The 27,923-nt window shown below is 53.9% G+C and overlaps 1 protein-coding gene and 1 long non-coding RNA gene across 2 annotated transcripts; one reads left to right on the top strand and one right to left on the bottom strand.

Annotated features, from left to right (window-relative positions):
• The first annotated feature begins 79 nt into the window (after positions 1-79).
• On the top strand, positions 80-16,214 carry LOC113933990. The gene is made up of 4 exons (XR_003523556.1): positions 80-220; positions 507-650; positions 10,041-10,140; positions 16,083-16,214. It is a non-coding gene; the product is annotated as an uncharacterized LOC113933990 (long non-coding RNA).
• Positions 16,215-20,738: 4,524 nt separating this feature from the next.
• Positions 20,739-26,979, bottom strand: AQP3 (aquaporin 3 (Gill blood group)). The gene is made up of 6 exons (XM_027616904.2): positions 26,796-26,979; positions 23,357-23,483; positions 22,858-22,995; positions 22,391-22,509; positions 21,855-22,072; positions 20,739-21,756 (listed from the first exon to the last, which is right to left on the bottom strand). The coding sequence occupies exons 1-6, from the start codon at positions 26,901-26,903 to the stop codon at positions 21,588-21,590; spliced, it is 879 nt and encodes a 292-aa protein (XP_027472705.1). The 5' UTR covers positions 26,904-26,979; the 3' UTR covers positions 20,739-21,587.
• Positions 26,980-27,923: the final 944 nt, after the last annotated feature.

Here is a 27,923-nt window from a genome sequence, read left to right as displayed (position 1 = left end):
ACCCTGGTCCCTGGGGTGCAGGCTGGGCCGGACGGGGCTGGACAGGCAGAGACAGTGTCTTCTGCTCTGGGCACAGCCCAGGGTGCGGAGTGATTCAAACCCAGGTGCCCTGGTGCCTAGCCCAGGTTGAGGATGCCCTGATGCACCTGTTCGGGAGACGCGGGGATGGAGCAGAGAGGGAGGAGGCTGACGGCCAGGAAGAGGAGGACCCCCCAGGACGGTGAGTTCTCCCCACCGTGCAGACCTAGAGGCTTCTCGCCTCCCTCAGGCTCCATCTCCGGGCAGCCTCTTTCCCACCCTGTGGCCACATTCTGACCTTCAGGGCCGTTGCCACTTTTGCCTTTGCGGGCCCCTTTCCCCATAAAAAAAAATTAAATAAAAATTATATTTTACAAGCACGTTGGTCTAAAGACAAATATATCAATGTTGTGTATTAAAACATTGTCTTCAACTAAGTTCATGTTTTAATTTTAAAACAAAACATCTTTTTGTGGGCCCTTAAATAGACCATCTTGGCAGGCACAGCAACCTTCCGTGTCCAATGGAGAAGTCAGCCCTGCGCGTCCCCAGTGTCCGCTCCCACCACACAAATGCTGCCGTCTCCCCAGGCCTGTCGCCTGCCTACGTGTCACCCCACTGCTCCGGAACAAGTGAGCCAGCATCCTTCTCTTGTTCTCGCTCTCGTTCATCTAATGAACACATCTACCTTCACCTGCTTCAATCCAGCCTTGTCGAAACTTCTCCCAAGTCTGTCGACTCTAGTTTCATCAGTCTCTTTTTTTGTGAAGTATTTTATTTTTTTTAAAGATTTTATTTATTTATTTGACACACAGAGAGAGATAGCAAGAGAGAGAGAGAGGGAGAGAGCACAAGCAGGGGGAGAGGCAGGCAGAGGGAGAAGCAGGCTTCCTGCATGAGCAGGGAGCCCCCGATGTGGGGTTCGATCCCAGGACCCTGGGATCATGACCTGAGCTGAAGGCAACGGTTTAACCAACTGAGCCACCCAGGCGCCCCTTTTGTGAAGTATTTTAAAACAAACTCCAGCCATGATGTCATTTCACTTGTACATTCTTCAATATTCATCTCTAAAATACATGAACAAATTTTCTTCAGTAATCACGATGCTGTACCTAACAAAATGAACAAGTCCGTGGAATTACTGAGTCCCCACAATTATTTCAAAGTGTCTCTTTGCATTAATGTGTTGGTTGGTTAGAGTCAGGATCCAAACAAGGTCACACATTACATTGGGTTAAGGGCTCTCTTAAACAGCTGCTCCCCTGTCTGTCTCTGATTTGTTCGTGTCACTGACTTGTTGAGTAAATGTGGTTCTGTGGGAAGTCCATGCTCTGGATTTGTCTGTCTGCTTCTTTGTGGTGTCATTTAACTTTTCCTCCATCCCCTGCATTTCGTAGAATATACAGGAAGTTAGCACTAATGGTGTGATTTTATTTAGGGTCAAGGGCGGGGCTTGTGCTTCCTTTTGTGTCCTATCCAGTGATAACGTCCAATTGTTTTAGTGATGCTGACCAATCAGTGGGTCCAGAGGGTGGCAGCCTGATCCCTCCCTTGTCAAGTTCCCCATCAGCCATTCCCCTTCTGGTTTCATCCTCTGATTTCTGCCTAAATCAATTTCAAGATCCTTCCACAGTAGAAAAGAAGGGGGTCTAATAATGGTGGGGTGTCAGGGACTAGCTTAATTAAAGCAAAGAGGGAAGTCAGGATCAGGGAAGCTTTCTGAGAAGAGTGAAAGACTGAGATGGTGGCAGAAAGGAGCAGAGGAAAACCCAGGGACTTCCTGGCCTGGAGCCTGAGTCTGGGGCTGGCTTAGGGTTTGGCTATTGGGGTGGGGACGGCTCCCCCATCCAGCTATGGTTCAGGGCTCAGGCTTTATAGCCGGGCAGACCTGAGCTTGAAACCAGTTCAGTTTCTTAATTGGCGCTGGCTGACTTTGAGCAAGATATTTAATTGGGTGTCTTCATCTGTAGGATGGAGATACACTAATCCTCACCTCGGAGGGTGAGGATTGTTGGGAGAATGCATTGAGTTGGTAAGCGGCGTGGCAAGTGCCTGGTAGAGAATAACCACTCTGTGGAGAGGTGGAGAGGGTGCCTGTTTGAGGTAAGGGACCCTGCACCCCACCTGTGGGCCCTGACCAATTCTTGCCTGACGCCAAGGCCAAGCTAGAAGGGCTGAGCGCAGAGTATACGATGCTCGTTCCACAGACAGCAAGACCACAGCCCATGGACTTCCGCCCAGATTCCAGGCTGCTCCAGCCAGGTGTGTCTGGTCTCTCGGCCCTTCCCATTGCATCCTGGCGGCTCAGCAATCTGGACTTGACTCCCTGGTTGCCCTCTCGGGTGCGGGGGCAGGGCTGCCCCAGGCTCCCGGTAATCACTACCTCCATCAACAAGCAGTCAGCTTACCAGGCATCTGGGGGATCCAGGCATGACAGGGCCCATGGCAGGCAGCCTGCTGGGGATGCCCCAGCCTGGACAGCATATTGTGCATAGCAGGTGCACAACAAACGTATGTTAAGAGAACTGAGCTCCACCCGCCCTGAGTGGAGAGAAATGGGTTGTCAGAGAAGATGACTATGCCTGTGGGTGGGGCAAGGGAGCATGTTTTGGGAATCCCAGGAATTCACGTCTCCAAGATCCTGAGCCCTGAGGTGAACAGCTGGGGCATGGCACAGAGCCCGAACTCCAATCCTGCTCCTGTTCCAGACTGTTTACTCCCTCCCTGCCTGCTTCCATCCACAACCCTGGCCTCCAAGTAGCCTCCCACTTGCTTTGCGAATCAGTAGCAGCAACTGTGGAGTCCGGGGCGGGGGGGAGGGGTGTGGTGGTCGGAAGCACCCCCAGTCCCTAGCCACCACATCCTTTTTACGCCCTCATTAGTCTGGGCACGAGCACCCCCTGCTGATGACCTAACCTCACTTCTTTGACCTGAGTCCACTGGAGGCACCCCTCCTCAGACACCCCACAAGAGATTGGCAGGACCAGCCTTAGCCCCAGGGTGCTTGTCCGAATGGAGACACATCGCTCCGTCCTGCCCAGCCTGCACACCTTCATGTGCCTTCCAAGTTTTCTTTTCCACATCACCTGCGCAGCTCCCTTTCTTGTGTTGTTGACTTTAGTGTGTCTGTTTGCTCTGGCTAAGCCTACAGCCCCAGGATGAAAACTCTGAACTCCGGGAAGTGTGAACCTGACAGACAGCAAGCTGGGGGTGGGGACGAAGGTGAGGGTGAGAGGAGCTGGACAAGAGAGAGTGAGCTGTGAGCTGGTCTAGGGGCACTGCTGTTCCCCTCCAGCAGGCAAGCAGGGCTGGGAGGTGCAGGGATGGGTAGATAGACTTTCCCAGCCTCACCAAGGGCAGGTCCTAGCCTGTAGCGTTAATTGGTTTTGAAGCTCAGCCCCAGAACTCCAAACACCTCACTTCCCCAGGAGGTTTGACCACCCCTTGTAGGGCAGAGTGCAGGTCCCCTAGAGGTTGTTACCTGGCTTCACCCCCTAGTCCTATAGCTGAACCACACAGGGAATGCCACCCTTTCCCTTGTGAAGCCCCAGGACCAAACCTTTCAAACTTTTCCAACCCCTCCGTGAGAATCTGTCACCCAACTGCCTCGAGAGGTGGCCCTGCAGGGATTACTGCCCTTACGATGAGAAAGTTGAGCCCCAGAGAGGGCAAAGGGACCTCCCCAAAGGCACTACGAGAAAACTTGGAGAAGAACCCCAGCTTCCCAGTGGCTAGCCCAGGCTCTTTGTCCCACTTGAAGCATCTCTCAGATCGTGGAGCATGATGGGAAGGCGGCCCCAGGCCCCAGGCGCTAGGGCAGGGGCCAGCACACCCAGACGTGGATATGCATGCACACTGCATGCCAGCACACACAGTGCCACCCAAACCAGAGACATGGGCAACCCGGCGCTGACATGCTTTCCTCATATCCCAACAGAGCAGACGCCACTCAGACCCTCTGTCCTTCCTGCCTGCAGAGAGGATGGGAGACACTCACTGCTCCTGACCTACCTGTGTGGCATGTGGGGTGTGCATGTCCTCTCGGGGTTAGGATGGGGGAGCTACCCTGGCCTGCAGCCAGGGGCTTAAGGGATAAGCTTAGGGAAAACCACTTCTGTCACCATGGGCTTAGAATGCCCGGCCCTGCCAGCTGGTCCAGCCAAGCCCTCCTTGGCGAGGATCAGCTGTCATTGGAGAACCTTCTCACCCGCCACTCACCCTGGCCTCCTTTGGTGGCTCACCAGGCTCTGAAGCTGCGTTTGTCTTTCAGTGAGACACCTGCACTCATGCACATGTGTTCTGGGGAGAGCTGTGGACTCACATCACCCCTGCCTTATACTGCGCCCACCCTCTACACCTATGGCCCACATCTTTGCCCAGCTCCCGTGGCTGTGTGCCCAGGGACTTACCAGCCTGTGTATGTAATCAGACATGGGCGCACATCTCCGACTCAAGCATGTCACATAACATATTCCCTACACACATGAGCACACAGGTGCTCCATTCTATACACCCCCTGCCCCTTCCTGGACCTGGGTCATGTGAGGGTGAGGGATGAGTCACCTGCCAACCTGTGGGACCTGCTGAGCCAGCAGGATGGGAAGCCCCAAACTGACAGATGTGGCCTCAGGGGACCAACACCCTGCGTGGGGTCCACCCTGCCACCAGCCTCCAGCAACCCCCAGTCCTCCACTTCCACAGAAAGACACCTCTATTCCTTTCAAATTTCAATTTTATGTATCCAGATAATATATATAATTTTTTATATATGTATCTGCAGCTGAGCTGTCTGTCACTGTGCCTCAAAGGCTACCACCGAACTTCTGCCATACAGATGACCTGTGGGAAAAACCAAGATGGTAGCAGGACCTACTGTCTCTCCTCTCCCCTGTCCAAACCAAGCCTTCTATCTACGCCCCTCCATGGAAACCCTCCCTGTCGGTGATCATTCACACCTCTCGCTCCTCTTAGCTTTGCATACACTTGAGCCAAGAGCCCCAGTCTGGGCCTGGGCAGTCTCATTGCCCTCTCCCACCTGTATATTCCTTTTTTTTTTTTTAAGATTTTATTTATTTGAGAGAGAGAGATAGAGCACAAGCAGAGGGAGGGGAAGGGGGAGAGGCAGAGGGAGAGGGAGAAACAGGCTCCTTGCTGAGCTGGGAGCCCGATGCGGGACTCGATCCCAGGACCCTGAGATCATGACCTGAGCCGAAGGCAGATGCTTTACCATCTGAGCCACCCAGGCGCCCCCCACCTATGTATTCCTGCTCAGGGGTCTGTGCCTGAGAATGTGAGCTCCCTGAGGATGGAGGCACAGTCCACAAACAGAGAACTGGGAGGCCAGGGCAGCCCAGGTGAATGTATCAGCCAATAAATGGAGGAAGCCGGTAAAGCCCAACTACCCTGGCTCCTCATAATCTGTTACCACCAACTCAAGTCCTGCTGGGTCTGAAGACTGTCCTCAAGCTCCTACTATATTCCAGGCATGTCTATAAATATATGGTCAACTTTGTGTGTGCATTAAGATAAAAAACATCACTCTAGGTCTCATGATCTTCCTAGTCTGAAAATGTGACTTCTAATCGTTGAGGTATAGCCTCTGAAGACTCCTGGGTTCAAATCCCAGCTCTGCTGCTTGCCGATTATTTAGTCTCTCTGTGCCTCAGCTACCTCATCTACCTACATGACATCACTGAACAAGAAGCTGGGAAGACGTGAGTAGTAGAACACCGTTATACAGTTTCTCCACCTTAAAGATGCGATTCATGTAAATAGGGGCGTCTGACTGCCTCAGTCAGTGGAACATTCGACTCTTGATCTCAGGGTCATGAATTCGAGCCCCACGTTGAGTGTAAAGATTACTTAAAAATAAATAGGTAAAGGGGCGCCTGGGTGGCTCAGTTGGTTGTGTCTGACTTTGGCTCAGGTCGCGATCTCAGAGTCCTGGAATCGAGTCCCACATAAGGGCTCTGTGCTCAGCTTGGAGTCTGCTTGGCCCTCTCCCTCGGCCCCTCACCCTGCTTGAGCTCTCTCTGTCTCTCTCTCAAATAAATAAATAAAATCCTTTAAATAAACAAGTAAATACAGTTTTTTTTTAAAGATTTTATTTATTTATTTGAGAGAGAGAGAATGAGAGAGAGCACGAGAGGGAAGAGGGTCAGAGGGAGAAGCAGACTCCCTGCTGAGCAAGGAGCCCGATGCGGGACTCGATCCCGGGACTCCAGGATCATGACCTGAGCTGAAGGCAGTCGCTTAACCAACTGAGCCACCCAGGCGCCCAAGTAAATACAGTTTTAAAAAAGGTACAATTGTTGTAAGTGACTTCAAGAGCATACACAATAGTAAAATGCAATAACAATTAGAAAGTGCTGTGTTTATTACCTTTGTTTTAAGTAATTACATAATTAGGGGCTCCTGGCTGGCTCAGTCATAAGAGCATGCAACTCTTGATCTCCGTCTTGTGAGTTCCAGTCCCATATTGGGTGTACAGATTACTTAAAAATAAAATCTTAAGGGGCACCTGGGTGGCTCAGTTGGTTAAGCATCTGACTCTTTTTTGTTTTTTTAAGATTTATTTATTTATTTGACAGAGAGAGACACAGCAAGAGAAGGAACACAAGCAGGGGGAGTGGGAGAGGGAGAAGCAGGCTTCCCGCTGAGCAGGGAGCCCGATGCGGGGCTCCATGCGGGGCTCGATGCGGGGCTCGATGCGGGGCTCGATGCGGGGCTCGATGCGGGGCTCGATCCCAGGACCCTGGGATCATGACCTGAGTGGAAGGCAGACGCTTAACGACCGAGCCACCCAGGCGCCCCAAGCATCTGACTCTTGATTTCGGCACAGGTCATGATCTCAGGGTCCTGGGATCGAGCTCCCCCTCCACGTTGGGCTCCATGCTCAGCAGGGCGTCTCCTTGAGATCCTCCCTCTCCCTCTCCCTCTGCCCACTCCCTGCTCATGCTCATGCACTCTCTCTCTCTCAAATAAATATCTTTAAAAAATAATAAAATCTTAAAAATAAATAATTTCTATAATTTAATTTTTTAATAATAGCTGTATTTAGTAAGCAGTTTGTAAAAATTCCTGAAAACGTACCAGTTGGCTCTTGTGAGCCTATTGGGATGGCTCCAGAACCTCTGCCTCTACCATCCCCCACAGCCTCCCCGGCAAAGCCCAACTGGCCCTTCTAGACTTGGTCCCCTACCTCTGCCCTGACCTTTCCTGGGCTGGATGTAGGGCTTCCTCTGGGTTCCCACCGCCACGTGTACCTCTCTCTTTCATAGCCAGTGAAGGCTAAGCTACCTCACTTACTTTCTGGCTTGTTTTCCCTCTGGGTGGGGGAGGAGGGAATGAGCACAAGGATCAACACTTCTGTTCACCTCTGAATCCCTAGGGCTTAGAAAATGCCTGGCAGATAGAAGGCACTAATGAATATTCATGGGATGAAACAAGGAGGGGTTGAGGAGCCTTGCAGAGGGACACTGGGGGAAAGAGACAGGATTAGGGAAGTGGGGGTCTGATGAGAGGGGCTTCATCCAGGGGCTCAGAATGTCTGGGAAGGGAGGGTGAGAATGTTCCCTAGTTGTCGTGGGAGCTTTCAGGTGAGGATGCCTGATCAGGCTGCTTGCATGCAAAAGCACTACTCTGCCCCCAAAACGTCCAGGCTCCCCCATCTCTCCCCCACTCAGCCCAAATTTCGGCTGAGTTTTCTCTCAGCTCCCAGGACTTCAAAAGTAACTTGTAACAGAGACTCCCTGGTCTTCGATGACCACGTAAGGGGACACTGTGTCTCTGGTAGGCAAGGCCCAAGAAAACTCTCCCCGTTTCACTGAGGAACAACTGAGATCCAGGGCTGGCAGGTGTCTGACCCAAGCCCTAGACGTCCCAGGGCTTCCTCTTCAGCTATGAATTCCCCAAACCCTGCCTAAGGGCTACAGGCTATGTTACCCTGCTCATCCCGTCCCCCTCCCCTGCCTACTAACAAGACAGTCTTCTCTCCCATGGAGGGGCTAGGTACTACAGCTCTTCCCCTCCCTTCTGGGAAGCAGCTTAATTAAAGAGGCACCTCATGCTCCTTGATCCACCATCACCTGCCCCTCCTACAGTCTAACCTGAATCCCTGCTGCTTTCATGACATCACCTTTCCTTCCCAGAAAGGGCCCTTGGCTCCCACCCTAGAAGTGACCTCACTAAAGGACTCTTCTCCACCCCGGAGCCCCATGGTAGAGCCAGGGCCTACCCCAACCCAGCTGCTGTCTCTGCAGTTCCTGAAGGCCGTCACCAAGAAAGGGCAGCCGGCCTGCTGGAGCCACCTCTCCCATCCTTGACCTTGGCCTGGGATACACCTCATCTACCCCCCTCTCCACAACACATGCACACACCCCATCCTGGAGCCCAGGCTCTACTGTCCACCTGTCCAGACTCGCCCGTCGTCCTGCTGGCTGACACACCCAAACCAGTGAGTCCCCAGTGGTAGAATGTCTCACTCAGGTCAGAGAGAGGAACAGAAAGAGGGAGCCTGAGGGAGCAACTTCCCATCATGCCCATGGCTGACACCCCTTTCTCAGCTTAGGAAGCTCCATGAAGGACCCCAGGGCCCAGGTCACTAAACGCCCCAGTTTTATGAGCAAAGTGAAGCCGTGGGAAGGACCCGAGAGGTGGGCCCTGAGAGCCAGCCCAAGGCCTCAGGGGTGCTAGTGGCAGAGAGCTAGGGCTCGATCCAGGGCTGGACCCCATGCACAGTCCCCCATCCTTGCCTCCTTGCCGCAGACTCACAGGGTTCCTCTGAGGAAGCTAGGTGCCAGAGGAGTCACAGAAGGGTCCCAACTCAGGTCGAGGACAACCTTGCCCAGCAGAGTTTTGAGAGGCTGGACACCTGTGAAATCACTCCAGGCTCTGTGCTAAAGGGAGGAAAACAGGTCACTCCGTAATCAGGGTTTCTTTCTTTTCTTTCTTTCTTTCTTTCTTTCTTTTTTAATTTATTTATTTGTCAGAGAGAGAGAGAGAGAAAGCATAGCAGGGGAAGCAGCAGGCAGAGGGAGAAGCAGGCTCCCTGCTGAGCAAGGAGCCCCATGTGGGACTCGATCCCAGGACCCTGGGATCATGACCTGAGCTGAAGGCAGACGCTTAACCAACTGAGCCACCCAGGCATCCCTCTTTCTTTCTTTTTTAAGATTTTATTTATTTGACACAGAGAGAGACAGCGAGAGAGGGAATATAAGCAGGGGGAGTGGGAGAGGGAGAAGCAGGCTTCCCACGGAGCAGGGAGCCCGATGCGGGGCTCGATCCCAGGACCCCGATGCGGTGCTCGATCACAGGACCCCGGGATCATGACCTGAGCCGAAGGCAGATGCTTAAAGACTGAGCCACCCAGGCGCCCCGTAATCAGGGTCTCTTACCAGGGGCGTACTAAATGGGGACGGGATGGAAGCAGCACTACCTGGGGACAAGCAGGGAGGGTGTAGTTGCAGCAGAGAATTTAAAAACAGTAAAACTGAGTAAAAGTCATCCTGCTTCTTTTCATTACCATCGATAGTAGTTCTAAACTATGTCAGTAATAAAATATTTCTCCCAGATGGGGGGGAACCACTCCCACTGCCACCCTCCCACTGTTCCTAACTACAAATTCACCCCCAAATTCTGGCCTATCAAATCCACATTATTTCTTTGATCACAAGACAATTTCACCTCCTTTGGAGAATTTATGGGTCCTTTTAGGACATCTTTTTCTGATGTCTACTTCTATGCCTATTAGAAATATTAACAAATTCTTGGGCACCTGGGTGGCTCAGATGGTTAAGCGTCTGCCTTCGGCTCAGGTCATGATCCCAGGGTCCTGGGATCAAGTCCCGCATCTGGCTCCCTGCTCCTTGGGAGCCTGCTTCTCCCTCTGCTTCTCTCTCTCTCTCTCTCTCTCCCTCTGTCTCTCATGAATAAATAAATAAAATCTTTTTTAAAAAAAAGAAATATTAACCAATTCTTTCAAGAGTACTTGATTTATTTGTTATTCATTCCTTCATCAACAGCAGCCATGGAAGCCCCACCAGGGGTGAGGTGCCTGATGTGCAATGGAGAGCTCGTCGCAGTCCCAGAGCTGGAGGGCTTACAAGGCACGTAGGCAAGATGGTGAGTAAAATAAGGTACAATGCAGATATCAGAGGTAGTAAGCACAGAAGCCTGTGGGAGCTGAGAGGAGGACCAAACCTAGTTCAGGGTGGCATCAGGGAAGGCTTCATGGAGGAAGGGACATCTACTTCAACAGCTGAGAGGTGAGGAGTTAGCTAGGCAAGGAAGTGTGGCACAGAAAGGAGCGTTTTCCCCAGAAGAGACAACTCATGCAAAGGCCCAGAAGGAGCCTGAGTAATGCCAACAGCGAAATTCTGTGTGGCCGGATAGGGCGGGAGCATGGTGAGGACAGCAGTTGGCCTGAGCCAGATCGTGAACCGTCTTGTATTTACTTGCTTCTGAGAGTGATGGGGAGCCACTGAAGGCCTGTAAACAGGGAATGGCAGGGTAGACCAGAGTATTAGAAAGCTCGTTGTGCCGTAGCTGAGAAGGCATGACTTTGGGTGGAAAGATCAAGAGTGGAACAGAGAAACTTGGTCAGGAGGCAGCTGCCTGATGAAGGCAGGAAGCCGTGCCTGGCACAAGGAGAGTAGCATCAGGGATGGGAAAGGGTTCGGGCTGTCTGCAAGCATGCTGGGGAGTGAAGGACTGTGGGAGTCAGAGGGGGAGGAGCGGGTTTAGTGCATAATCAGGTCTTGTTTTCGTATTTCTGATAAGAATTGCTCAAATTCACATTGCTTCTTCAATGTGTCCTCACGTGAGTGAGGGTTTTTGGTTCTGCAGATCAAGGCCGCCCCCCAAACACTCTTTCTGTAAGAAGGGGTTACTCCGAAGAATTAAAATGAAAATTAGTGAACGGGCCCCGACTGGCTCATTTGGTGGAGCATGCCACTCTTGATCTCGGGGTTGTGAGTTCCAGCCTCATGGTGGGTGTAGAGATTACTTAAAAATGAAATCTTTAAAAAAAGAAATTAGTGAGAGATGTGGCCAAAAAAATTACATTTCATTAACTCCATCACACTTTACCAGTCATTCACTCATTCAGGCCTGCTACTGAGAAATAGACAAGAAGCCTGGACCCCTAGGATCGAAAAGTAAAACAGGGCTATAAAGTACTGACACTTTCATATAAAACATTATTCTTGCCTCTTTGCTGTTGTTGTTTTTAAAGATTTTATTTATTTGAGAAACAGAGAGAGAGAGAGAGAGTGCACACGCACGCACACTGTGGGGGGGCGGGGGGGCAGGGGAGCCGAGGGACAGGGAGAAGCAGACTCCCCGCCGAGCAGGGAGCCCGATGTGGGGCTCAATCCCAGCATCCTAGGATCATGACCTGAGCCGAAGGCAGCCGCTCAACCGACTGAGCCATCCAGGCGCCCCTTGTTATTTTTACAAGTGCATAGGTTGTATTATCAAAGTGATAATGACCATCAAAGATAGGTGAAAACTACAGGAAATAAAAAGAAATTGCTCACAATTCAGAAACCACACAACACCTATTAATGCTTTTGCTCCTTTTCACGCTTTGATCTTTCTGAGTACTCTGTTGACATAATTGAAAACAGTTCCACGTAAGCCTGTCCGTATGATGCCCTTTTCACTGAATGCCATGATTATAGAACAGTGAACTCTTCAGGACCATGATTTCAATAACTAAGAGTCAAACCATACTTTATTTCATCTGTCTTTTCAACTTTTAAATTTTGTATTTCTTTTTCATTCATAAATATATGTTAGTATTTCAATGTTTCAGTGGTATAAATAGGATTGCAATGAAGATCTTTGGGCAAAGGCTTTGTCTCCATCTCCAATTATTTTCCCAGGGATGAAATATATGGGACAAAGGATATAGGAAACATCCAGCTTTGTTTTAACCCCTTAGTATTTATCTCTTAAAACCATCAGTTTGGGGGCACCTGGCTGGCGCAGTTGGTTGAGTGACCAACTCTTGGTTTCGGCTCAGGTCATCGTCTCAGGGTCTTGTGACTGAGCCCCATGTTGGGCTCCATGCCCAGGGCGGAGTCTGCTTAACTCTCCCTCTGCCCCTCCCCTGCTCTCTCTCTCTCTCTCTCTCTCTCTCTCAAATAAATAAGTCTTAAAAACACACACACACATCAATTTTATGGTATAAGGTGAGGATCTAGTTCTTGTTTTCCAGAGATGAGAAAGGATCTTCTTCAGGTCCCCCCCCGGCCCCCTCACCTTAGCCCCCAGCTTCTACCTCCCTCAGAGAGCAGAAAAATGAAATCGAGAGGCAACATTACAAGCTGCAATTCTCTTTGCCCTAATTACAAGGAAGTGTTTTTTCCTTGTTCTGTGAGTAACTGACTTTCTCTAAGTGTCCTCACTTTCTGATGAGTAACTGGAAATGTGCTTCTCTGCTTGAACTTTGTCAAAAGAGCTTGTGCCAAATCAGCTAAAAGCCCTTGAAGTGCCCAAAAGTAAATAAAGTGAAAAGGGAGACCAAAACATGACAGAGAATGAACGTTAATATGTGTACAGCTCTGACCACAGTGTCTGGCCCTGTTAAGTACTCAATAAATAGTATTTATTCACTCAGCAGATATCCACTGAGCCCCTACGAGAAGCCAGGCACTGTGCCAGGCTCTGGGGACTGGCAGCAGCCTACACAGACCCCGTCCCTGCCTTCCCAGCGTGTCCTGTCTGGCGGCCAAGATGGCCTTACACACGTGATTATACAAAAAAGCAGTTGATCATAAGTGTGACGTGTTGAGGCGAGGTCCTGGGGGGCCATGAGAGTGTATCATAAGGGGATAGGTAATAGTCTGAGGGGGCATCGGGGAATTCTAAAAAGGGAAATAATAATCAATTTAATAAATGGAGATTTTAGGTCCAGGCTGGGTGGAAGCATAGCCAGATGTCATGGGTGCGGGGAGAGAAGAGTGCATAGGTTGGCAAGCCTGGCAAGCCTCTGACAGTACTCTTCCGGTCCCCTGGGGGTAGTAAGTGCCAGACCCCGGGGTCCGGCCTCTCCCGGGGTGAAAGCCGAGTGCCAGGGCGCAGCACGCGGGAAGCAGCGTGGCAATCCCAGGTCGGGAAGCCTGGAGGAGGCCGGAGGCCGGAAAGGCCGGGGCGAAGGCTCCGAGGCGCATACGTTGAGGATGTCTACACCAGAGGGGAACCACTTCTGGGGACCTAAAAGAGAGAAGGAGGATGCTGATGATAGCGACAGGGAGGAGGCAGAGATGGGCCGTGCTGGGGAACCAACAGAGGGGACAAGGGGGACTGATGACAGTCCAGAGGCCTGACAGGTGATGCGCACTGGGACAGGTGGTGAGGAGTGTGGTGACAAGGATGACAGGAACAGGTGGTGACCTCAAGGTGACAGGTGAGATGAATGTGGAACTAGCCAGTGACGGGGTTGGGGTAGAGGCGACTGATAAAGAAGACTGGGTTGGTTCAGATAGCAACAGGCTTGAGCATGGACGGGGTTGGGACAGGGATGGTGGCATGCTGAAGAAGGCAACGCCGTGGTGGGAACTGGGTTAAGTGGCAGCATGGTTAAGAAAGGGCCAGTGGCTGTGACGCAGGGATGACAGTGAGCGTGACAAGTGAGTGACGAGGTCAGAGATGAGTGGGGACCATGAAGGTGACCCAGGGATGACAGGAAGGGTGAGTAGTGATGATGTCTATGCTGGTGGCAAACTAGAGACACCCACTCCACTCCCTCCTCTGGGCCCATTTCAACATCAGAACTGTTTCCTAGGCCGCAGGTCCAATGACTCAGTACCACACAGCAGCCTGGCCCCAGATAAGATCTGCAGGCAGAGCCAGTGCCAGAGGGGCTGGCTGGGTGCCCTTCCCGGCTATGTCCAGGCCCATCAAAGGACCCAGGGATGGAACCTTCGAGTCATCTCTGCCTCCACCCTCCTGGGTTCACATCCACACCAATCTGAGGTCCACGGAGAACTCCTAACCTTCCTCTCCTTGGGGAACACAACTTTTGTGTGTGTGCTCCACCAGCATCTTCCACAGCTGACCCCATTAAAAGTTTCTGGGTCTTTTAATTCTTAGTCATAACCATTCCCTGGAAAGAGAGAGAAAGGAAGGTAGGCTTCAAGGGGGGCAGAGGTGTCTAAATAATCCCATGCATTCATCCCACAAATATTTATTGAGCCCCCTGCAGCATACCAGGGGCCAGCTTTTACAACCAGACCCTAGGTTCCCTGTCTCCATGATGCTTGCTCTGGGGAATAGACATGGAAATGGCAGTCATCATGGAGAGAGTGCTATTCCCTTGTGATGGGGGTGGGGTGGGGGTGGGGAAGGGGCAGCAAACTGCTTTTCAAACCCTGGGGAGAGAGGGTCCCATTAAAAGAAATCTCAGGACCTGTGCTGGTGACCCTTTAGACATTTGCTCAGTTGAATACTTGAGCAAAACAAAACAAAATTTAGAGTATACCAAGGGGAAGAAAGTGAGGAGGGGAGATGAGAAGGGAAAGAAAACCAGGGATGTGGCCAGAGGCTAGGGTGCTGAATAGGATGAGGTGCCAGGACAAAGGTGCCACCGTGGAGAAGCCAATGCCGATGTTCCCTCTTCCCTGCTGGAGGGCTTCCAATGAGGCTGACACCATGGAAGAAAGAGAAAGGACCTGAGCGCTAGATTAAGCCTCACCTGAAGTTTTCCTCTGACTTTTCAGTTTATGTAAGCCAATGCATTACCATCGTTGCCTAAGCCACTTTGAGTCAGAATTCCACTTTTTTTTTTGCATCCGGACACCTCCTACCTGGTATTATATGCATCTTGCTCATTATAGTACTCCTGTTACCTACCACAATCTGGCACAAAAAAGATCCTCAACGATTATTTGATGAAATAATAACCAAACAAATGATTGAACTAAACCCAAGACCTCTGGCAGAAAGCCCAGAGATAGTACATTACACATGAGATGGTTCTGGGAGCCTTCGGCAGAGTTTCTCCTGGTCTCCCTGATCCTGCATAACTCCAGAGACTCCTACAGGGCCCCCTCTCTCCTGGATAGGCTTAAATCTCTGGGACAGCCCAGAGCTTAGTCACTTTCTGTTCATCCCCAGGCAGATGGGTCGGCTGTCGTTTCTCTTTGCAGTTAGGTGTCTCTGGGTTTAGAAGCTATGCCTTAAGGGGTGCCTGGCAGCTCAATCAGTAGAGCATGTGACTCTTGATGCTGGGGTTGGGAGTCTGGTTGCCTGGGATTCTAAACTTCTGTGAGACAGACAGGCAGCACTACTAGTTAGAAATGGGGAGTTTGGGTCAATCCTGCTGTTCTCTTATTCAGCAAGTGTTTTTGTCAACAGCTACTGTGCGCCCTGCCCAGACACTGGGACTCTCAGTCACATTCTTTAAATCTCCTGCCTCCTGACCCTTGGCTCTGAAAATCTGGGTTGTGACCCCAAAACCTAAAGGCTTCTGAACTCCACATCCAGACCAACCCCACATCCTGTGACCCCCATCTCTTCATCCCCTGTCTCTGCACCGCCCCCCCTCCAACACTTCCAGCCTGCTAGATGCACCCTTTGCCTTTCCTGCCCTCATCCACAGATATGTGGCTTTTGGGGACCCACGAGTAGGAGTGTATTTGAGTGTGAGTGTTGGGTAAGTGTGTGTTTAAGAGTGAGTGAGCATGCATGACTATGAGTGTGTGTAAGTGTAAGGACATGGAGTATAAATGTGTGTGTCCATATGATTATGTGCATACATGAGTGCCCATAAGTGGTTCTAAGTGTGTCTGAGCATCTGAGTGCATGGGTGAGTGTGAATCAATATCAGAGTATGAGTGTGCATGCATGGGTATAGACAGGTTGAGCGTGGAGTGGGGGGGGTGTCCAAGAGTGAGTGAGGGTGTAAATGTGTTTGTGTGAGCATAAACACACACACCCCATGTTCCCTGGTCACAGCAGATGCACCTTCATGTGTATGCGGGCACATATGCATGTCTAAGGGCCCAAAGTGGCTTGGGCTTAAACCCTTACTCCCAATAAAGGGAAGATTTTATCCACAGGTGGTGGTCACTCTCCCCTTCGCACCCCTGACGTGGAACTAAGGATCCTCCAGCTAAAGGCCACCTCTACCAGGAAAGAGCTCCCTCTGACCAGCAGCCTGCCTCCTGGCTTTGGCCAGGCCACCTCCTCCCCTCCCTCGGCCCATTTCCGGCCAGGCCCTGGCAGTGACCCTGAGCAGAGAGGCAAAGGATGAGGGTGGTGGGCAGGACGTTCCAGGCGCCTCCTTGGCTATGGGGGGCGTCTCCGTGGAGACAAGAGGTGGACCATGTCCAGATGATTATCGGGGCTCCCAGAGTTCTCTCTCCCCTCACCCAGCCTCTCCCAGCCAGGCCTACTTGGCTCTGAGAGCAGTGAGGAAGCTTGGCAAAGGCCTATCCCTAGTTGCAGCCTTCCAGAAAAACGCAGAGGCTAGAGGATGGTGGGAATACACCAGAGCCAGAGACTGGAGAAGCTGGTCAAGGTGATTAAATCTGGTTTAAGGCTTTGTCCCCAGAGAGCTCTAGGGATGGGAAAGGTAACCCTTACCCCTTCTCTACACCACACCGTACCTCACTCTGACCTGAAGGCATGACCAAGGTGGTCAAGGGAAGGGACCCCAAGAGGGATCAGGTGAGTCACTTTACAGCCTGCTCATAACCTCATCCCACCAGCAACCTTGGCCAGTGCCCTCCCCATGAGTGCCCCCCGGCCCTCACCCCCTGGGCCTCATGTGCTTTGACCATATGCAAGGATCTTTTCCCTGCTCCAAAAGCTGCTGGAACTCCCAGTGTGCTAGTAAGAGCTAGAAAAGGCCCCCAGGATCATGCTAATTGTCCTGGTCTGCCTCATTCTTGACGAGCTGAAGCAAGCCAGCAGTGAGACCTGAGGAAGGACTTCCTGATAAGGCTGTGAGACAAGGCTAGGAAACACAGGTTGGGATTTTGCTTCTCCCTGGGATTCAACCTCCCTGGGATTTATTCTCTCCCCTGATCCCAAATATACCACCCTGTGAACCCTTAATTCATTGCTACAACCACTCTGAACCCAAGCCACCTTTCCCTTTCTCAGGAGCCTGAGTTTTCTGGAGAAGAGCCAGGGTGGGAAGGGGGCTCTGGCTTCCATCTCCCCCCACCCCAGTCTTCTCAGGGAAAGCTGGGTCCAAGTGAATTGGAGGGACTGGGGCTAGACCCGCTGGCTGACTAAGGCCCCACAGAAGCGGCAAACAGCCTGGAGCTGGAAGAGATGGCCTTGGAGAGTCAGGCATTTCACTGCAAGCCTGGCTTGGTGTCACGCTTTCCTTCTCTGCACAAGGATGCGTGACAAAATAATAGTAATAATACTATTATTCTATATTCTGCAGCATTTACTACTGCATCTGGCATTATTGTGTACATATACTAACTCACCTAATCCTCACCTTGTGCAACCCAGTGAGGTACTGTTACTAGCCCCATTGTACAGATGAAGAGCAGAGGGGTGGACTCTATCAGGGATCCAGCAGGAACAATACGTCCTCAGAGGGCTCCACTGACATGAGCTTGTGAATGGGATGATGTACAGAGGCAGGGTCAGGGTCACAGGAACCAACAAGGGGTAGTCCTCAGGCCTGAGGACGAAGAGCAGGCAGCCAAAGAGACCAGTGGTACTGGGATGCAGTGAAAGCCCAGGAAAAGACGTGAAGGCCCTGACCTTTCCCCACACCCCCACTCCACCCTCCCTGCCCTCTGGCTTCCTACCTGTGCCTCCTTCTTGCCAAAGCCAAAGGTAAGCTAGGGGCAAGAGGGCCCCGGGGGTGCACCCCATAGATATTAGCCTCCTGAGGCACACAGCAGGCCAGAGATGGGATCTGGGGGAGATGGAGACCTCCACATGCCTAAGGTCCCACAGCTCAGAAGGGCTGATGATCTGGACCCAGAGCCTTGCTCCCTGAGCTGTTGCAAAGTGCTGTCTGGGAAAGGGGTATGGGGAGCCAGGTAGGGGACAGGAAGCTGGATTCTAGTGCAGGCTATGCTGCACTGCTCTGTGATCCCAAGTGAGACTCTGGGTCTCAGTTTCCCCTTCATGCCACTCTGGGACAGCCAAGGAGCCAAGAGACCAGAAAGAGCCTCTCTTCCCATTGCCTCTCTCCTTTACCTCAGATAAACCTGGCACGAAAGGCTGAGGCCTCAGGCAGGGAGACGCTGAGTCCCTGAGGAGACCACCCCCAGCTGCTGCCCACTTAGGACTCAGAGGTGTTCTTCAGTGAGCCCCCTTCAGTCTCACTGAGGGCCCCAGTGCCTCAGCTCTCCTCCCCTTGCACGGCCAGCATTTCCTGGCCCACAACTCGGGGACCCACCCCAGAACAGGCTCCCTCCTCCCAGTGAGGCTTTGCAGAGCCTTGCCTAGGCTAGCACCCCCACAGACCCTTCCTTGGGAGATCAGGGGCACCTCTGGCCTCTGGGGTCTCTGGGGTGGAGTCGTCCCTCCTCTCCCCTTCCCACCCTACCCAACTCTACCCCACCCATGCTTCCCCAAGCCTAGGGGGAGCCCCACCCAGTTTTTCAGACAAACAAAATCAAGGGGAAAGAGTTAGCAAGAAGGAGGGAGCTCATTACCAGGAATTAAGGAGGAGGCATGCCCTGGGGTAAGACGAGCCGGACTGGGCTGGCAGGAGAGTCACTCCTAGGTACACGCAGAGATGGGCTAGGGTACACCGGATGTCAACTTAGAGGCACACAGAGAAAGATCCAGACACAAAGAGCCAGGCAGTGACAGAAACACAGAAAGGGGCAGAGATGTGGTTGGCCAGAGTCACAGAGCCACAGAGACATAATAAGACCTACTAAAAGCCAGCCCCAACCAGAAACACCGAGAAATGTACACTTGCACGTGTGTGCACACACAGAGGCAGGCACACCAGGAAACAGGAACTGAGCTCAGGTTTCAGGGAGGCTGATTTCAAGCCAAACAAGTTAGAACTTTTAAAGAAACATGGTGTGACTCCAAAGTGACCTGTGGAGAGGACTCGACGGGGAGGACAGAGCCGAGGCACTGCCATCTACCCTGGCACAGGGCCGTTCTCCCTCCAAGCCCAGCCTGGAAAGTGGACTATGATACTTTCCTAAAGGAGATAAGACATTTCTTTCTAGAACTTGTTATCAGCTAGAACTACTAATGAGAGGCAGAGCCTGGACGTGAGTTGGGGAGGTGGGCAGCATGGCAGGGTACGGGCCCCAGAGGCAGGACTGGTGTGGCTGGAATGAAATTCTGAAACCACATTCTCCTCCCAAGGGTGGCCCTTCCTCCCCTCGGGGCCTGGGAAGGGGACACTCCCTCTGGCTCAGGTCTCTCCAACATTCCGGACACACCTCTTGGGAGCTGGGGACAAAGGAGGGGTTGGAGACCTGAGATGGTCTCTCACCTGGCCTTCTCCCATCACCACCTCCACCAGAGTCCTGGCTGTGTGGCCCTGCATTTGCCACCCACCCTCTTTGAGCCAGGCCCCCTCATCTATGAAGTGGCTAGGGAGCACCAGCTTAATCTCTACAAGCCACATTTCTCCCTCCAGACCCAGGGATCCTCTGGCTGCCACGGAGTTAACTCTGCAGGAGGGCTAAGCTTGGGGCCCGCCTTCCCTTTTATTCCCAGTGAAACTTGAAGAGGATCTGGTAAGGAGGTAGGGAAGGAGAAGGTGAGAAGGGGCCCATGATTTCCTAACAGAGCTTCCTGGGCTCAGGGGCGCCGAGCCCCTCGCCTCCCTGGGGGCAGTCGGGTCAGTGGTCCCACCCCAGCCCCGCGGGCAGCAGAGGCATCAGACTGAAGAACTGAGCAGAGGGGGAGGCGAGGATGAACGTAGCCATGCTCCCTGAGTTCAGACGACTGACTAGAAAATGGTGGAAGGGTGGGGTTGGAGCAAGGATGACTTTCTAGAGGAGGAGACAGTAGAGCAGACCAGGCGGATTTCAGGGAGCGAGCGCCAGCAAAGGTTCAAAGGGAGGAAGGCACAGAAGGGCACCGAGGAGGCGGGCGGCAATGGACGATTGTGAGGGGTAGGTAGGGATCACGGGCCAGGTCCTGGGGGCACCGAGTGCAAAGGATTTGGGGTTGTGTCTGGATAGTGGGCAGAGCCATGGAAAGAAGCCCACTTTCAACAGTGGTGTCAGAAAGATCCCTCTGATTGCTGCTGGGGTAAGCCCGGAGCCAGGGAGGCCGCTAAGGGGGCTGTGGCCAAGGTCTGGGTGGAGGTAATAGACCCTAAACAGCGGCAAGCTATAGAAGACTAAACAGGCCCCTCGTCTGATTGGTCTGCTTCGTGAATACTAGTCCTCCCTTTTGGCCACCTCTGCCCGAGAAAACGTTTTTCCCTAGGCCAGGTTCAAGCCCGCCTTCCTGGGATGATGGGTAGGTGCAGGGGTCAGGAAGGAGATGCCATTCATTGTGCAAGAGGATGGAAGCTTGGGGGAAAGTGTGGGGCCACTTGAGTTCAAGCTGAGAGGCTTGGTGAAAAGGCTCTCTGACCTGTCTGTGGGACTGACCTCTGCCCGCCCCCCCCCCCCCCCCGCCAGCAGCGCCCAACTACTAGGCCTAGGGTACCCGGGCCAGGTGAGACAGCAGCGGGGCACCCTTGCTGGTATTTGTGGCTGGACACCATGAAGCTCCTTAGCTAGCCCCAGAACAACAGCAGAGCAAACTGGCAGTTTTAGGCACACATTTTATTATTATTATTATTGTTTTTTTATAAAAGGCAAAAGAGTACATTTTTTGAGTGGAGTATTAAAGGAGTGAAGACCCTATTTTAAGAAGAGTCTCCCAACCCCCATCCCTAAAACTGTAACATCTGCTGTATTAAAAAAAAAAAAAAAAAAAAGGCAAGCATGAAACTTATGACCTGGACTTCACCCCACCACCCCTCATGCCTACATTATCACAGAACTACGTCCTGTTCTTACTTATATACAACCAGAGCTCCATACCTGGGCTGTGGCCTCCTCCCCCCCCCGCCCCACCCCCATGTCCCCACCCTACCTCCCCCAAAGCCTAGAGAAGCTCCCTGCTTAGAATACTCAGAAACACATATATCTGGACCCTTCTCCATATGGAGCCCCCTGAAACATGCAGACTCTTCACACTTTCTTCACTCACAGATGGGACACACCACAGATGGATCTTTGCCTTCCTCTGGTCTCCCCCCAACAGCTAGAATCCTTTCCACTTGGTCCCTTGCCCTGAGTATCTTGGAAAGCACACACGCGCGCACATACATGCACACACGTGCACACATGCTCACACGCCCACTGCCCATTCTCCTTTTGGGAAACAAAGGGTATGTTGGGCCTACTCCCTATCCCACCACAGCTTAAAGACAGTGTCCTAAGGGCCTATTTGGGGAGCATCCTGGGGAGAATCCCCAAGGGGGCTGTCCACTGGAGTGGGAGTTGACAAGGAGCTTCTCAGTCTGGGAGGGACCCATGAAGGCTTCTCGGCAGCAGCCCCTGCACAGTCTGGGGATGCTCAAGGGAGGGGGCTGGGAGGTAGCCCCTGCCCACTCAGATCTGCTCCTTGTGCTTCACATGGGCCAGCTTCACATTCTCCTGCTCAGTGGAGGGTGGAGGCTGCTCCAGGTGGCAGCCGATCATGAGCTGGTACACGAAGACACCCGCAATGGAGCCCAGGAGTGGAGACACGATGGGCACCCACCACCAGTGGCGGCCGGTCCTGGGGACAGACAGACAGACAGGCGGTCGGGGGCAGGTGGGCAGCGGAGGGGTGTCAGGCTAGGGCAGGCCGGGGGAAGGTGGGGGGGCTGCACTCACGTGAAGACTTCAGAGCCCCAGCCAGCAACGGCGGTGAAAAGGCGGGGACCGAAGTCCCGGGCGGGATTGACAGCATAGCCAGAGTTGAAACCCATGGAGGTGCCGATAACCAGGACCACCAGGCCCACGGTGAAGGCCTCCAGGCCGCGGGGGACGGGGTTGTTGTAGGGGTCAACAATGGCCAGCACACACACGATGAGGGAGGCAGTGCCAATGAACTGGGGAGTGGGGAGGACAGGGTGAGGAGCTGCTCCTACCCCAGCCTCTGGTCCCTCCTCTGCCCTCGGGCTCCTACAGTCTTACCGCTTCCGGAGTCCAGCTCTTTCCAGCAGTGGTGCTAGAATGTGAGCGTGCAAAAAGGATCCCCTGGGGACCTGGCTAAATATGCCGATGCCTGCCACCATGATTCTGATGTAGGTGTCCCCACACACTGAGAAACCCTGCTATAGACAAGGAGCCCTGTCCACCAGCCACCCACAAGCAGCTGAGCAGCTTGCTCCTCCTCCCCGTGCTCCTCACGGTTCCCTGGCCCGTACCTGGTCGAAGAATCCATTGACCATGTCCAGGTGTCCAGAGGGGTAGGTGGCAAAGATGCCTGCTGTGCCATTGGGGCCCGAGACTATGAGCTCATTCTTGGCAAAGTCCCAGATTGCATCTGGTGACAGATCAGACCCAGAGGGGGTGAGGGCAGAAGCCGACCCGCTCTCCAGTCTCAGGCTGGGCCCACCCTCCTGGGGGATCACAGGTGAGTACCTCACTGTACTCCTCAGGAGCCTGTGGACAGGCGGGGGTGGGGGGCGGGGGGGTGGACAGCCTGAGACTCTATTGTTGCCCAACTTGTTTCTTTCCCCTTGTGCCCACCTTGGGCCCGTGAGTGAATGAGTGAGTCATGAGCCCGGGGCTTGGGCAGGCCCCAGCTGTCTGTCATCAAAAGGCCTGGTGCCAACAGGTCCCAAGCAGAGGGAGGGAGGTAGTGGAGGATGGCAGGGTGGGGAATGCTTACCATAATACAGCCCAAAAACAATCCCAGCACCCAAGAAGGCTCCCAGCGTCTGCGCCAAGGTGTAGATGGGCAGCTTGATCCAGGGCTCGCGCGCCAAGAAACACATGGCAAAGGTCACAGCAGGGTTCAGGTGGGCCCCTGGGCAGAGGGGGGATGGGACCTATTAGTCACTGTAGCTTGCCACAGTGGGGAGGCCAGGATCCCTAACCTCCATATTCCCCCTCTCTGGCCCTCGAAAGCACGGGTGCAGAGAAGGGTTTTCTTGTACCAGACGGTGGGTTGGACTATGTAACAGGCCACCTCTGATAATCGGATTCCAAGGTGAGAGTCAAAGGTTCAAAGTATCAAGTTCCTTCTCCGTTCTTCTCTTCCAAAGCTCAAAAAAGCTGAGGCCACGGCTATGCCTTGCCCTTGGGAATGTCCCCTGCCACCCCATCAGTTGGGCGCCTTGCGGGAATGCCATTTGAGGGTAATGACTGAGGGCAGAGCAAGGCCTTACCAGAGACCTGGCCAGCCACAAGGATGCCCAGGGTGACAGCGAAGCCGAAGGCTAGGTTGATGGTGAGGAAACCACCGTGGGTGCCCCGGCTGAGCACCACCTGGGCCACAGAGCCACAGCCAAACATCTGTATCAAGAAAGAGAACCAGGCAGGGAGAGTGAGGCCCAGCAACTCTGTGACTCCAGAGGGAAGGGGTGAATCCAGCAACCTCCACTTGCCGTCATCTGGAGGACAGGGAAGCCCTTCCCAGGGAAATCCAACCCAAACCCCTCCTGTGGCAACTGTAGCCCGCAGAATAAGCAGACATGCCCTCTCACCCACAACACCCAAACTTTAATTTAACAGGGCCCTATGGAAGGGACTGGAAGCAGAGTCTACAACTGGCAGCCCAAAAGATGGCTGGACCGTCTTCTCTGATTTTTCTGGAATCTCAGTAGGAGTGCAGTATAGGGGAGCAGCTTTCACCCTAGCACACTTTCTCCAGCAGCCCTTCAGTCCCGGCCCACAAAGTGGGAAGGCTCTCACTCATCCCCCACCCGTACTTGCCTCCTTCCTTGTCCCAAAGAAGAGCTTTGGCGAAGGGGGGGGTGGGTGGGGTGGGGGTGGCGCAGGGCACAGAGAAATAGGGAGGAGGTCAGAAGTAAGGCGGAGTCCACTTCTCCTGAATCTGGAACGTCAGAGCCCCTGCCCCTGCCCCTGTTCCTGTCCCAGAGCCTCCTCTCTCCATCCACCCTGCCCTCTTGGCCCTCAGGAGTCCAGGTTCCCTACTCAGATGTGGAGGTCCTAAAGACAATGATCTCAGTGGCCCCTCTCACTAACCGCAGCAGGGCACTGGAAGTGGGGAGACTGGTTCTGAGGTTTCTGCCGGTGAGGGGGGGATTCAAGAAGACTAAGGTCCCTGATGTGCTGCAAGTATAGAAATCCTGTTCCTCTTATTTAAATGTAAAAATGCTTCTGTACCCTACACAAAGAACTATTGCCCTGAGCCTCCGGAGTGTTCCCTAAAGCTGCTCACTCCAGGCCCTGCCCTGGGTTTCCTCTTCTACCTCCCCATCACTAAAAGTGTTAGGCCTAGGCAGCGGGCAGCTCCCAAAACTTGTGCTAAGAGCCCTTGTCCATTTGGATGGGTCAGTGTCCTGTTGTACTGGGTCGTTACGCATTTTGATTATCATCCCTCAGAAGGACTAAGAGACAGTGGGGAAGCCAGCGGCAGTGATGGCAGGGCAAAGGTGGTGTGTAGGCAGGTGAGAGCAAAGATCAGAGACTGTGAGTATGCGGGGGGGTGGGGGGGTGGGGGGGGTGGGGGGGGTGGGAGGGCCCATGGGGGTCCGGGGCACTCTGCCCGGCTTGGCAGGCCGTGGCCCCAGCTCTTTTCCTGCCTGAGGCCCAAACCTGGCTTCATCCCAGGAGACCTTGGAGGGAGAAGCTGTCAGAGCCAGTTCCACCACCTTGGGGCTAATCTTCTTCTTCCTTCCCCCCCTTCTCCCCCACTCCCCGCCTTGCTAGGCACCCCAGAGAAAGGGGCCACCCTCCCCCCAAGGCCAGCTGTGATCCTGCCACCACAGGCTCTGGGTCCCCAGCGCACAGAGGTATGCAGGCAAGCCTTCACCCACCACTCGGGGCTCTTCCAGGCCTAGCCCCTCTTCTCCAGGCCGCCCTGGAGAGTTTGCTTTTCACTGACACCAGAGGCCTTACGCTGACCTGAGCCTGAAGGCCTTCACAGAAGTTAACACCCTCCTTTTGTGGTTGAGGATAAGCCAAATGATCCTGGGGCTCAGTGCAAGGCCTGACTGCTCCTTTGTGGGAGAGGCTGACTGAGATGGGAGAGGGGTTAGGGAGGCCCTTCTTTTTTTTTTTTTTTTTAAGATTTTTTTTTTTTTTTATTTGACAGAGAGAGAGACAGCGAGCGAGGGAACACAAGCAGGGAGAGTGGGGGAGGGAGAAGCAGGCTTCCTGCTGAGCAGGGAGCCCGATGCGGGGCTCGATCCCAGGACCCTGAGATCATGACCCGAGCCGAAGGCAGACGCTTAACGACTGAGCCACCCAGGTGCCCCAGGGAGGCCCTTCTATGAATGTGGAAGACAACGTCCCCCGTTCTGGCTGCTCACGGACAGGGGCATGGACCATCACTCAAGATAGGGAGTGAGGGACGCAAGGCTCTGGGACAGGAGGGTGAAAAGCACCTGCCCCTCTCTTCCCCCCTCTTCCCTTCTTGGCATGGAAGACGAGTAGGGCCACTAGTCTTGCGAGGGGCTGTGGATAAAGTGCCCCATCTGGCTTCTCCGCTGCTGTTCCTGGAAGCCAAAGGTGAGTCTAAGACCTTCTCTCGCCACGGAGCCTGCTCTACCACCACCACCCATTTGGGCCACCCCAGCTCTACCTCCTTGCCTCTAGTTAAGTTTCCTAGTCCGCAGGGGCCTGGCTGGTCTGCGTTACCTACAGTTAGGGCTGGTGCAGGAACGGAATAACCCATTCACCACAAGGAAGCAACTGAACCCAGAAGTAACCCAGAAGAAAACAGCTGTGACCACATGAGGGGCTGAAAATTAGAGAAGAGGTAGGACAGGAAATGGAGACTGAAAGTGGTTGTCAAACCCAAGAAATGCAAACAAAGTCACCCAGAAACAACCTAGGGACAAAACTGTCGTAACCAGGGAGTAAATGGACTGGGGAGTGACCCAGGTAGTGAAAGTGGCCTACTCTGAGAACCCACAAACTAACTCAGAGGTTGAGTTAAAGGCTGGGGAGTAACTCAGAGGGCTTGGGCAGAGGATGATAGCGTCTGTCTGGGTGACTGACAGGGTCTGGGGGCCGCTCAGCACAAGAGGAGGGACTTAGTGACACCACGTCCTCTGTGCCCCGGGGCCCAGCTGCCTTCCACAGCCTCCTTTTCCTCAGGATCTTCCTTTCTTCCAACTTTGCTGTTTGCACCTGTGTGGCCTCCGCCCTCTGCCCCCACCCGTGGCAAACTGTCCTCACGTCAGGGGAACTTTTGGACTTTCTGAAGCTTAATTATTCATTAGGGGCCAGATATCCAGGACCCAAATAATCTAATAGGGGCCCATTTGCCAAAGCCTCCACTGCCTCCCAGAGCGGGGACTCGGGGCACCTGGGGAGCTGAGAGCCAGGAGAAGACCCTGGAGGTCTCAGACCGCAGGGGTGACCACTGCCCCCTGCCTGTGGGCTGCGGCCCTGGTGAGAGGGTGACCCATCAGAGCTGTCAGTGGAGTAAGGGCTGCCATTCTGGCAAGAGTCAGAGCTGTCAGGGATGGGGTTAGAGCTAGGGGAAAGACCACCCTGGAAAGGGTCAAGGTGTGGAGCAGAGCAGGGCGAGGGGGCGCGCCAGCCTTGAAAAAGAGCCCCTCCAGTGTGAACAGAGAGGCCGCGGAGCGCGGGGGGCCTGGAGAGAGAAGGGCTTCTCCGGGTCCCTCCACTCACCACGAGGATGAGGGTCCCCAGGCACTCAGCCAGAGCCTGACGAAGCAGCCGGTGGCGGATGTGGAGCATCTCGCCGCAGCGGGACACCAGCTCCTTCTGTCGACCCATGGCGGGAGCGGCGGCGCGTCCGAGGTGGGCTGGCTGCGGCGGCGAGCGCGGCGGGGCGGCAGCGGTGGCCCCGAACGCCGGGTGGCGCCCTTTATAGGAGCCGGAGGCACGCGCCCCGCCCGCCCTGCCCGCCCTGGCCGCCCCGCCGCCCCGCCCGACGTGTGGGCGGCCGCCCCCACCGCTTTGCTTGGGGAGGCCGGTGGGGACGCTGGGCTGGGGGAAGCTGAGCGGGAAGGGAGGGGGCGGCGGGTATGTGTGTGTGAGGAGCTTTAGGGGTGACGTTCGCTCCGGGAGGGCACTTAGAGGAGGAGGCGTGTTGGGGGCCGAGGGGATCGCGCGGGTCTGAGAGGGGATTGCGTGGGGTACAGGCAGGTGCGGGACCGTGGCTGGGGAGAATGAAGCCGCCACCAGAGACCTCCTCGGTCGTCCACACGACGGTGCGGGTGAGAGAGGCAGGTCAGAGAGGAAAGGACTGGCCCCACCCAGCTCTACAGGATGGCTGGACCCAGCAGGTCCTCCGTCAGGGGGCTGGAGGGAGGAGGCGGTGGGCCCCGAGGGAGAAGAGACCCTCTCATAGTCCGGACCTGGGTGGGCTCACAGAACATAGGCTGAGCGTTCATGGGCCGTGTTCCTTGTGCTGAGTACATGTCCCATGTTGCATGTCCTGACCAGCTCTGTCCACAGCTGGGTCCGCACATGACGTCTGCCCTGTGTACCAGATCGCACTTGGACATTTCTCGGGGCTGTGCATATGTCTGTTGAACCTGGCTGCCTTAACTCAGTTTGCCACACGTGTACCTGCGTGTGTTTTGCACATGGCTCCAGAGGCCGAGCTGCAGTTGTCTGGACATGCCACATGCCACATGCTTGCCAGCAGGGTGAGTCCCAGCTGTTTTTAACCCTCTCTTCCCCCACTTTCACTGATCCCCAGCCAGGGGAGAGTTTGACCCTTTAAGAGGTTAAGTTGGCTAAACTGTGAGGGTTGTCGGCCCCATCTGAGGGGGCGTGTGAGGCAACGTT

The sequence above is a fragment of the Zalophus californianus genome, chromosome 13 (genome assembly GCF_009762305.2).
Source record: "Zalophus californianus isolate mZalCal1 chromosome 13, mZalCal1.pri.v2, whole genome shotgun sequence".
Classification (NCBI taxonomy): domain Eukaryota; kingdom Metazoa; phylum Chordata; class Mammalia; order Carnivora; family Otariidae; genus Zalophus; species Zalophus californianus.
The sequence above is the reverse complement of the archived record's forward strand: the minus strand, read 5'-3'. Positions and strand labels throughout refer to the sequence as shown.